The sequence below is a fragment of the Nelumbo nucifera genome, chromosome 1 (assembly GCF_055504915.1).
Source record: "Nelumbo nucifera cultivar China Antique chromosome 1, China Antique-T2T, whole genome shotgun sequence".
Classification (NCBI taxonomy): Eukaryota; Viridiplantae; Streptophyta; class Magnoliopsida; order Proteales; family Nelumbonaceae; genus Nelumbo; species Nelumbo nucifera.
Genome location: NC_142649.1, coordinates 140562147 through 140573685, shown reverse-complemented (window position 1 = coordinate 140573685; position 11539 = coordinate 140562147). Strand labels below are relative to the sequence as shown.

Genomic DNA, 11539 nt, shown 5'->3' with positions numbered 1-11539 from the left:
TAATTGTATGTTTTTATGTTGATGATATACTTTTTGTGGGTACAAATATGGTTGGCATAAATGAAACTAAAAACTACTTATCCTCTGTCTTCAAGATGAAAGATTTACGAGAAGTAGATTCCATCTTGGGAATAAAAATTAAAAAGCATAATAGGAGTTATGCATTAAGCCAATCACATTATATTGAGAAAGTAATTGAGAAATTTAAGCATTTAGGGTTTAAAGAATATAGCACACCATATGATTATAGTATAAAGCTAGTGGAAAATACTAGTAGAGCAATTACACAACTTGAGTATGCTAATGCAGTAGGAAGTTTGATGTATGCTATGCTTTGTAGTTGACATGATTTTGCATTTGTAGTAAGTAAACTCAGTCGGTTTACAAGTAATCCCGGTGCAGAGCACTAGAAGGCAATTGTGAAAGTTTTTTGGTATCTCAAGAGAACTTTGGAACTTGACTTGTTTTACTATGATTATCCAACTGTACTAAAAGGGTACACTGATGCAAGTTGGATTACTGGTATTTAAGATAACAAGTCCACCTTTGGAAAGATTTTCGTCCTTGGTGGGGGTGCGATCTCTTGGGCATCCAAGAGACAAACTTGTATATCTCACTTGACCATGGAATCTGAATTCATAACCTTGGCAGCTACTGGAAAAAAGGCTGAATGGATTAAGAATTTATTATTGGATATAAAACTTTGGCCTAGCCCTATGCCTCCAATTTTATTTACTGTGATAGTGATACAACTCTATCAAGAGCCTACAGTGATACCTACAATGGTAAGTCCAAACATACAAGTCTAAGACATGAATTTGTTAGACAATTGATTCAAAATGGAGTCATCATTATAATCTATGTGAGGTCAAGTAAAAATTTGGCTAATCTTTTACCAAGGGCTTGGCTTGAGAATTGATAAGAATGACCACCAATAACCCAACCTAAATTAAAAACCATCAGTATTGGGTTTAATGGGTAACAAATTACAGCAAGGTGACTGTTAGGATTGACATTTAGAAATTTCCCATCACAACATAAACTGTGTTGTCTGTTATGATGAGATGTTGAGTTAAACTCTTAATGAAGTTTTGAAATGTGTCAAATAATGAAACACATGGTGGAACTTCACCTATGTGAACATAGAAGTAGTGCCGCTTTTCATGAGAGTTTGGGTTTGTTCTCGGGATTGTTCATGAAACTAGGAAAGAAGCACACGGCCATAACAATGCTGAGCAAAACTTGAAACTCTTATAGAGAATGAACATTTTTGTGTGTATGGGTGTCTCTGGTCTGTTATGAGAGTAATTGGTTTAAGGTCTAACCACCAATAACTTTGAAAAGGCTCTGAGATATCTATACTAACAAAAGGTTTAAGTTGATAAGTACCTTCTGTATGCATAACTGTGTTATAGTAGTTTGGATTGAGAGAGAACTATGTAATTGATCAATCAATATGGGGAACTGTTGGATTTTAATCTCATAAGAAATTAAATCCAATGGGGTTGATTGGTTAGTTACATGAGAAATTACACGTGCACACTTGTTTGGAAAATTAATTTTTTTTTTTTTTTTTTTTTTACAAAACCCAGTTTTGAACTTGTCCCACATTGGAAAATTATAAGCTTTATTTTCAGTATTTTAATAGGAGCTGATTTACATTCCTTAGAAATAATAGAGGAGAGTATGAGGGTTTGATACAACGCAACGCGCGTGCACGTGTGTGCGACGCAGTGAGGCGATTTAGAGGCACACTTTGCTCGCACTTTGCACGCACCCGCGTGGCTCGCGAAGGGCGGCTTTCATTTTAGTGCGATGTTGACTGTTGATCACTATTGATGAGACCAACGGTCACGATTCGGTCGGGTGTGATCAAGAGGCACAATTTGAAATTAATAGTCATTAACTGTTAACTACTTTTTAAACAGTTATAATATTTGAAATTTTGACTGTTCAATGTGCCTTCTCTGAACCAGCATTTACATTTTCTTCATAAACTATTTAAGGAACATGAATCAAATTTAAAAAACACAACATTTTTGAAAATCACTTTCTCTCTCTCTCAGTCCAGTCTGCTACAGTCTCACAGAGGTTTTTTCAGAGATTTTTCATTTTGGTGGTTGTAGATTCTCACCCAAGGATCTGTTGTATCCTGGGAATGGATTTGCTTGTAACCCAATAGTAAACTCAGTGAAATTGAGTGGGGACAAATAACGTTCTAAAGACAGTATCTTCAAACCCGCTTCAGAGCTTCTCCTCCAACGCTATAGTGACCCTATTTCCCAATAATAGATATTACAAGGTTTGAAATTTTATTGAAGAAGGGAAATCGACGAGATTAGTTGGACCTAATTCAATTCATTTACACCTCCACACTCCTGTACTCCACCTACAACCTCTTGACGAAGAGGAAAGTTGCTAGGCTTCACCAAAATGTTGATTCAGCAGTGGCATCTCTATCACCTAACAAACGTCGTCTCGTATATAGTTTCTCTTTATGTCGGCCTTGGCTTCATAGTTTCTCTTGGATGTTGGGACACAAAATCAGGAAAGGAATTGAAAGCAAGTTCTTCATCCCTTCCGTTCTCTCTCCCCTGTTTTGTCTATAGTTTCTCTCTGATGTTGGCCTTGGCTTCATATTCTCGTTAAATAAGAAAAAACGTATATATTCAAATTACAAATGTTCTTCCGCTGTTTGAATTGATCGGGTCAATAAATTGAAGCTTCACGATGCAGATCTTCAAGTGCTTCATGCATTCACGAATTCCAGTGTTGAATTCATACACCATCGAAAAGACGATGAACAAATGGGTGAAGAATAAGCAAAGGAAAAAAGAAAAAGAGAATAAGTAGAGGGGATGAAATTTGAAGAATAGTGAAAGATAAATTTGACATTTCGTTTCAAAAAATTAAGGTGCCGCAACACAATAACTAAAACTTAAAAAATAAAAAATCTCAAATCCTTACATCTCCACTGAAAATAATCGCTATTATTTTCTCATGGGCATTGTTGTATAACGCCTATAACCTATGGGGTTTTTTTCGTCATTTGCGCGATTAAGTTTGGGATATCAACGGCAGTTTCGTTATTTTTTGTTCTCTTCATGTTTATTTTGTAGGCTTCCTTTTATGGATCCAACAGTCCAAGTGTCCTGCTCCGTCTTCGATCCAAACAGCAAAATCAAAAACTCCATCTAACCGTTCATATAAACTTTAATGAACGGTCGAAGATCGCGATCCGCGTCATTGCTTATTATTGGCTGATTTCATCCACCATCATATATAAATACGACATAAGAGAACCGCCAAATGTATTTTTCAGACTCCGTCGTCTTCCTATCTCTGTGACTATCCTCCCCGCTTCAAATCTCTCGTCCCTCTCAGAACTCGCTAAATTTCTTTTTCGGAAATTAGATATGGCCGGAAGGGGAAAATCTCTGGGAGCCGGAGCTTCGAAGAAGGCGACATCCAGAAGCAGCAAGGCCGGGCTTCAATTTCCGGTCGGAAGGATCGCTAGGTTTCTGAAAGCCGGTAAATACGCAGAGCGAGTTGGTGCCGGTGCTCCGGTGTATCTCGCCGCCGTTCTCGAGTATCTCGCAGCCGAGGTTTGTTTCGTCCTGACTAGGGTTCCTCCTTCGTCTTTCTTTGTTTAAATTTTAACGGTGCTTTTGTCTATCTTATGTATGGCTTTGAATATTTGACTAATTTGTTAATGATTTAAATTCGATTGCAGGTGTTGGAATTGGCTGGGAACGCAGCGAGGGATAACAAGAAGACGAGAATCGTGCCAAGACACATTCAATTGGCAGTGAGGAATGATGAAGAACTTAGCAGGTTGCTTGGCACGGTTACGATCGCAAGTGGTGGTGTAATGCCCAACATCCACAATTTGTTGTTGCCGAAGAAGACCGGGACTGGTTCTTCCAAATCTGTCTCTGCTGATGATGAGAGTTAGATTTGTTTTTAGCATTGTGGACAGGAAAAGAAAGAAATCTGTAGTTAGGTTTTCGATTCTTTGTATTTTAGGTCTGAGGTTTTTCTTTGTTTCTTTTCTGGATGTGGTTGGAGGTTGTCAATGTAGATTAACGAAAAGGATGGAGATGTAATCCCTGTGAATTTGGGTAAAACTTCGTGATTTTCTACAAACTCCTTGAGATATGGTTTCTCTTCTGTTCAATTGGGTTGCGATTTTTTTTTTTCATTTTGGATACTTTTGGATTGTGACTCAATTGATAAATGGAGGCTAATGAATCTGGGCTCGTAAAAAAATTCTTGATGCTCTCCTCTGTGTTGATTTTTTTTGGGAGAATGACTGATCAGTCCAGAATATTTAAGTAGTCCGTAGTAATTCAGAATTTTGCATTGACCTGTAGTACGGAGTACTTAAATATTCGCATGAATTAAAATATACAAATTTGTTAAATTAATCCTGGTGTTAATGAGGGATTTAAAGGGTAAAAAAGTTTCTGATAATCATAAAATCTTTATCTTTCACTTTAACAAAAAACTCTTTTGAACCTTTAAAGAATTCAACAAAAACCTCTCTCCCGTCGTTGACGCGGACGAAAAACGTTAAATTGATGTGTCAATTTTTTCAAATACTCAATTTACCCTTTTGTTTTCTTAGCCCTGCTAGCGCTAGCTCCAAGCTTCACTCAAGGAGATGGATACAAATATTCAAATGCCAGAGAACTCAAGGAAGTGCGACTGCCGACTTCGTCTTTGTCTCAGACATCAGGACCTTAAGAGTCGACAAGAGATTTCGAATATCAGGACCATAAGAGTCGACACGTAAGAGAAGCTAGGCAGCTAGGCTTTGGAAAGGTAGTTAGAGAAGTTGCCGATGAAGAAAAGAGATGCCTTGAGCACCGGTAGCTGGGTTTTCTCTTGGTGGCAGAAATTCTGTTCAAACCAGAATTTCTCCTCTCATTCACCAACAACTGCTATCATTAACTTGATATTCCACAGTGGAAGAATAAAAGGAAAAGATTGAAATCTTGGACTGGGAGTTGACGGAGTGCGATTGCCGACTATGACTTATGTAGGAATCATCGCTTGTGGCCTTATATTAATACTCGATGTCCACGCGACACTCCCAGCTCTTTGACAAACCTCTTTATCCGTTTCGGCTCAAATATCCGAGGCTATTTTACGCTTCGCTTGGAATAGATGGAACCGTCCAAATCGAGACCAATTCATTTCCATAAAAAATTCCTCCTCATTGGAACTGATTCAACTGACTACCGAGTAGTAAAATCAGTATTCTAGAGAAAATGAGTAAGGGAGAAAACTGATTTTCTCATGCAATTCGATTTGTTACACACGTGGTATATGATCCATTGCTTGCTGCTTCGTTTAAAACAAATACCCGCATTCATTATTTGGATGGTAGAGAAAAAAATTGTGGTAAAGCTAGAGAAAAAGCTCATCAAGTTCATAAACTCATCATCACATTTATTGGGATAGTCCATTGCCTAGAATAAACGATGTGGAAAAGTGAGAATTTTAACTTAATGGAAAAGTGCAGATTCCTTGTTTTCTATATGCCACCATTAAAGGCAGAAGTGAAACCCCAAGTTTAATTTAATGAAAATTCAAAAGGGTGAAAAACAGGGGTTTCTATGAATTTGAAATACTTACTACGGATGAGGGATGAAACCATATACGAAACCTTCCTTCTTGAGCTTTGAGCAGAATATAGATATCTGTGGATGGATTTTTATTTTCAACTTTTCATTTGGACAGCTTGATCCAAAATTACAATTCATATTGTTTACTGTCTACATCAATCTAGTTGAAATTCCAACTATGGTGGAATGCACCACCACCCCTTTTACCTTTCTTCGTCTGAAAGTGATTTCACTATAATATAGCAACAATTACCGACCAACACTGTGACAATTAGAGCAATCTGTGTTCTATCTTTATGAAGGCAAAACTTGAACTTAGTTAATTGGTATGCAGTAAAGGACTCATGAATCCCAACCACCCCATCCATCCCACAAATCAGAGGAAAGCCAGGTTTGGGAGCTGTGAAAGCGAATTCGTGAACTGGTTGTGACCAATTTGATTTTAGGTGGTAGGATTGAGGCATTTACAAGGAGATTTTTTTGTCGATTTTTGTACAGGAGAATTTCAATAAATGTATATAAATAAATTTACAAAAGAGCAAAATGGGTATTGAATAGAAATTGATGCATCCGTCTGACTTTTTCGTCTGGATCAGAAGGGAGGTGTTTATTAAAGTGAAATTAGAGGAAGAAGTTTTCATGATTGTCAGAAACTTGAAGAAGGGAGGTTTTTGTATTTTACCCTTATTTAAATTTTCAAAATAATATTTATAATCTGAATGACCTGTTGACGTCATTTTCAGCCAAACGGCAAAAACTTTTCCTTCCGTGGCTTCCACAAACTCAACAGAGGAGAGGAAGAAAGCGAGGTGCGGGCGATGATGATCTTTGCTAATGTTAACTCGATTAAAGAAGTCAGCCCCTTAATTCCTCCTCGGCTCCTCCTGTCTCCATGGACGACGCTCAAACAGTGCCAATAATATCACGAAAAAATTGTAATTATGATAGACGAATCTTCATTTCGAGAACAGAACATGTTTGTGTTCTTCTCTCTATCTCTCCTTTGCTCTTCCTCGTTTATTTTCTATCTTCTGGATAGAAACTAGAGGGTCTATTGAAACTACTCTCAACACTTACCGCACTCTTTCTTCTTCAATCCTCCACTTCCCATCAAAATTAAGCATCTACTATTTTCCACCTCAAATGGTGAATAGGATTCAACGTCCTTCGTTGATCAACTATATAGGATCGTGAACCCATGATTTGACTTTTCACATGCTGAGATATTTTTTTTTTCGTGATCCATGAGGACCATGACCAAACAGATGCGGTGGCAATTTTAAACTACGTACCATGGTTTTCAAAACCGGACCGGACCGGACCGGACGGTCGGACCAGAAAAACCGGGAACCGGTCAGGTGATTGGTTCGGTTTTTCCCCCAAATTGGGATTTTTCAAAAAACCGTTGATTTTGGTCAGTATACCACTGACCCGGGTGGTTAATCGTTTGAACCATTCAAACATTTGATAATTTTTTATTTTTTGTCAAAACAGGCTGACTGTTCGGGCATTCGACCCAGTCACCGGACCCCTGACCGGTTCAGTTTTAAAAACCATGCTACCTACGTGTCTTCACCTTCTCTAGTGCAACACACGTGAGTGTATCATAAAGATCAATGAAGGAGAAGAATCCAAACATTGAGCATTAATAGAAGCATGGTTTTCAAAACCGGACCGGACCGGATGGTTGGACCAGAAAAACCGGTAACCGGTCAGGCCCCCGGGTCCGGTCACACTAAAAATCGGAAATCTTTAAAAAATGTTGAAAAAGTAAAAAAACCGCTAATCCGGGCAATCGGACCGCTAAACCGTTCGACCCAGGTAGTGGTTCGCGGGTTTTCTTTTTTATTTTCAATGTTTTAAATCAAATAAAAAAAAACAAAAAATAAAATTCCTTTAATATTCCCATCCCAAATCAATTAATCGAATGTAGGGTTAGAACCCATTTTCGTTCTTCCTTCCTTTCAGCCCTCACACCCAACCGACCCCCTACGGCGGCCAGTACATCCGTTTGTTCGACGGTGACACACTTTGACCGACGGTGACTAATGGCGACTAGCAACGACGAGTTTGTAGCGGCGGCCAACGTTTTTTACGATTTGCAACACTTCATGGCTTTGCGGCAGGCGAGTTTATAGCGGTGGCCATCCCTTACACCCAACCAACCACTTGCGGTGGCCAACACCTCCGATGTTCGACGGCGACACACACCGACCGACTGCAATTAACGACAACTGGCGACGGCGAGCTTGTAGTGGCGGCTAGCATTTTTTGCGATTTGCATCACTTCCAGGTGCAGTAGGCGGGTTTGCAGCGACGACCATTCCTCACACCCAACCAACCACCTGCGGCGGCCAGCACCTCCGACGTTTGATGGCGACACACACTGACCGACTGCGATTAACAACGTTCACGATGACTAGTGTTTTTGCAATTTGCAGCACTTCCAGGCTTTATGACAGGTGAATTTGTAGCACTTCCAAGTAAAAATTAGTGTAATTTTTTGATCAATTAGGTAAAATTAATGTGTATTGAAGTCTTTTACAGATCAATCTTGGTTGCGTAGCAATCTAACATTCTAGAGTGAATGCTCATATTTCTACCCTTTTATTTTGGTGCCAGGGGAATCTATCTCTGTGAATCTTGATTTTAGGTCAAGGATTTTTGCATTTTAGGACTTAACATTCTAGAGTTTTTTTCTGTATTTTTTTCAATTTTTTGTTTTATTTTTCTGAGTTTTTATGATTATTTTTGTGTTTTTTCAATTTTTGTATTTTATTTTCTGTATTTTTTTTGTTTTTTATTTAATTTTATGCTATTTTTTATTATTTATAAATACTTTTTATTTTTAATTTATTTTTGACATTATGGATTGAACCGTTTAACCGAAAATCAGTCCCCTGACCGGTTCTGTTTCCGGTTCGTTTTTAAAAACCTTGAATAGAAGTTACAAATGTAATGGACTGCTTCGGTGAGGAAGTTGCAATGCTTTGGAGATGAAGCTCTTTCGGCGCGGGCATATATGTGGAGTTTCTAGAAGAGTTAAAAGAATCTGAATAATTGTCGAAGCTGCTTAATTTGGTCTTCGTGTAACTGGGAGTGGGGAGAGAAGCTAGCGTTTGAAGAGGTTGATGTTTAGTTTCAGAGACAAGAAACAACAAAGATTGTGTGTTAGCTCTATCTCCTCGCCAAGTTGATCTCTGATAGACCTCAAAACCTCACTGGTGTATGTCAATGAGGCAAAATTAAATGTGAGAAGATGGATTAGCTTCCGCCTCCGGCATAGACATCCATTCAGAGTGGGAAAGGGGCTGATTTGAGGGGTCTACACAAAGAGTGAAAATGACAAAACATCTAAACTAAGACATTTCATAAATGGATCGAATGAGTTGGACAAAAGGCTTGCAGTTTTTCCCAATCCCACCGTGTATAAACTAATTTCCCTCGGAAATTAGTGGGCATCGCCTATGCCATGCATTATGTTGTGCTTGAGGGTTTAAAAAATAGAATAAACAGACAACATTTGGTAGGGCTAGGATTGCAAGATATACAAAAATTTTTCAAGTCTTGGTCTTATGTTAGTAAAGGGTTTAGATTAAATTGATAACTGCAACAGAAACTTGGTTTTGTCATTGACGACCACCAGTTCTATGACTGTTTTTCTTTTCTTCTCTCTCTTTATCTTCCTTTGTTTTGCGTTTGGTTGTTCTAAGTTACAAATACCTTAATACCCCAGTTTAAAGAAGACGTTGGGTTTTAATTAATACCTGCAACATGAACATGGTCCAAGTTAATTTCATAAAACCTAGAGAGGCATAGATTACCCTTAGGTTGTGTTTGGTTTGAAGGAAAAAGAAGGGAAAGGTAGGAAAATTTTTACAAACCTTGTATAGCATTTCTTACCTTTCCCTTCTTTTCCCTATCTTTTTCTTCAAACCAAACATAGCCTTAGAGAAGTGTTGCTTATGGAATTTTTTTTCTTTTTTTTTTTTTGGGGGGGGGGGGGTAGTTTATTTTTTCTCTTAGGTGGGTAAAGTTTATTTTTTCTGATTTACGTGGGACGATGGAAAGTTTATTTTTTCTCCTAGGTGGGTAAGTTAACTTTTCCATCTTGGGAAAGTTGCCAACACTTGCATGGAACAAAAATGTCATTTTTGATAATGAAAATTTTATGGTTAAAATGGTCATTATTTTATTTGCCTAAAAAATAAAAGAACATGGGTAAATGCACATATCTGGGTAAATGTTTCCCATGAAAAACTTACCCGGCTGGTAAGTTCATTTAATTGGGTAAATTACTTGATTACTAAAAAGCAAACGGGACCTTAAGGGGGAGTTCTTTTTTATTTTTTATTTTGAGAGGGGGGAAAGTTGGTCAATAGGATTTTGATTCCCATTGATCAAGAAACCCATGTTCTTTTTTCAGATTTATATGGGGACCGGGGAAGTTTATTTTCTTGGGTATCACTTATCCTCCTAGGTGGGTAAATAACTTTCCCACCTAGGGGGAAAGTTGCCAATACTTGAATGGGACAAAAATACCCCTTTTAATATTGGATTTTTATGGTTCAAATGGTCATTACCTTATTTACATGAGAAATAAAAGAATATGGGTAAATGCAGTTACCCAGATAAATCTAAATATATTTACCCAAGTAAATAACTTACTGAAATGTGAATAGATCCTAAGTATTTTATCCTTAAAGCACCGTTTCTTTTTTGAAAAGCTACTTATTGGAAAGGTATTAAAAGGGGCAATTTTGTCCCATTAAAGTATTTTACTTTTAAGGCCCCTTTCCTTTTATAGTCATAATAATCATTATTAAAAGGGACAAATTTGTCCCTTGAGAACCTTTTCCCCAAGTCAAAGTCAAAAAGTTATTTATCTACTAGAAAAAAATGATTTTTTCATTAATATCAAATACTTCTTAAATAATAACATAAATATCTCCCCCAAAAGAACTAAAATATATTGACCTAACTTTTCCTCTAAAAACTAAAAGGGCCCTATATTATAAATTATTTATTAATAAATTGGGTTGACGGGGATGTAAATTAAATTCAAGGATATGGGATTCTAGTTTTTTATTGAAACGAGGCTGAAGCTTATGGCTAATCATTGTCTACGGATATTATAATTGTACGATAATTTTTGTCTTGCGGATTAAATGCCACTGAAGTATAAGAAAAGCAATTATTTCATTTATCATTGGCAAGTGCATAGGAGAAATCAGCTACTTCAATTAGGAGTAATGTTCGGCTAAAAGCGTGAAATCATGAGTCGATGCATTTGCTGTGGCCCCACTTAGGTTGGGTTTATTGGTGGTGCAAATACAAAATTATACTGCAACAGTCAGATTTCCGAGTGTAAAAAGCGAACCGGCATTATATTCATTTGGATGATCGGTGTAAACATAGCGTTGGGGAGATCAAATCAGTCCCCCACAAGATTATCCCCCTATAACACATCTCTATCGTGTATTAAAAACATCTCTTGACGATAATATAAAAAATGGTGATATTATTATCAGGAGATGTTCCTAATATATGACAGAGATGTGTTGCGGGACATTGTGAGGGGTTGATTTGAATTCAGCCATTGAATCTTTTATGCATTGGGAGAATATTCATCGAATGCAAAGCTCTACCCTCTCCAATTCTCTCTCCTCTCAAAGATGAAACAACTCTTAGAATTTAGAAGTCTGAACTCTCAAATCTAAAGTATTTCCTCCGCTCTTGGGTTAGAAAAAAGAGGAAAAACTTGAATTTCAATACAATTGATCGTCGACATTGAAGCTTTGATCGACAAACCTGAGTTCCAACACAGTTTTAGAAAATGCTTTCCATGTGTAAATCTGCCAAAAACTGTCTTTACATTTGTTGGGTCCCGTTTCTTTACACTTGATTCG

At 37.5% G+C, this 11539-nt stretch overlaps 1 protein-coding gene across 1 annotated transcript; it reads left to right on the top strand.

The window, feature by feature from the left end:
* Window positions 1-3310: 3310 nt before the first annotated feature.
* LOC104585751 (protein H2A.7) lies at window positions 3311-4177 on the top strand. The gene is made up of 2 exons (XM_010242728.3): window positions 3311-3605; window positions 3734-4177. The coding sequence occupies exons 1-2, from the start codon at window positions 3417-3419 to the stop codon at window positions 3953-3955; spliced, it is 411 nt and encodes a 136-aa protein (XP_010241030.1). The 5' UTR covers window positions 3311-3416; the 3' UTR covers window positions 3956-4177.
* The last annotated feature ends 7362 nt before the right edge of the window (window positions 4178-11539 follow it).

What these genes read in the sequence shown, in the direction of transcription:
- LOC104585751 (XM_010242728.3), top strand. Translation starts at nt 3,417, where the DNA reads ATGGCCGGAAGGGGAAAATCTCTGGGAGCCGGAGCTTCGAAGAAGGCG. An exon ending in TCGAGTATCTCGCAGCCGAG is followed by an intron (nt 3,606 to 3,733) that starts GTTTGTTTCGTC and finishes ATTCGATTGCAG; the next exon opens with GTGTTGGAATTGGCTGGGAA.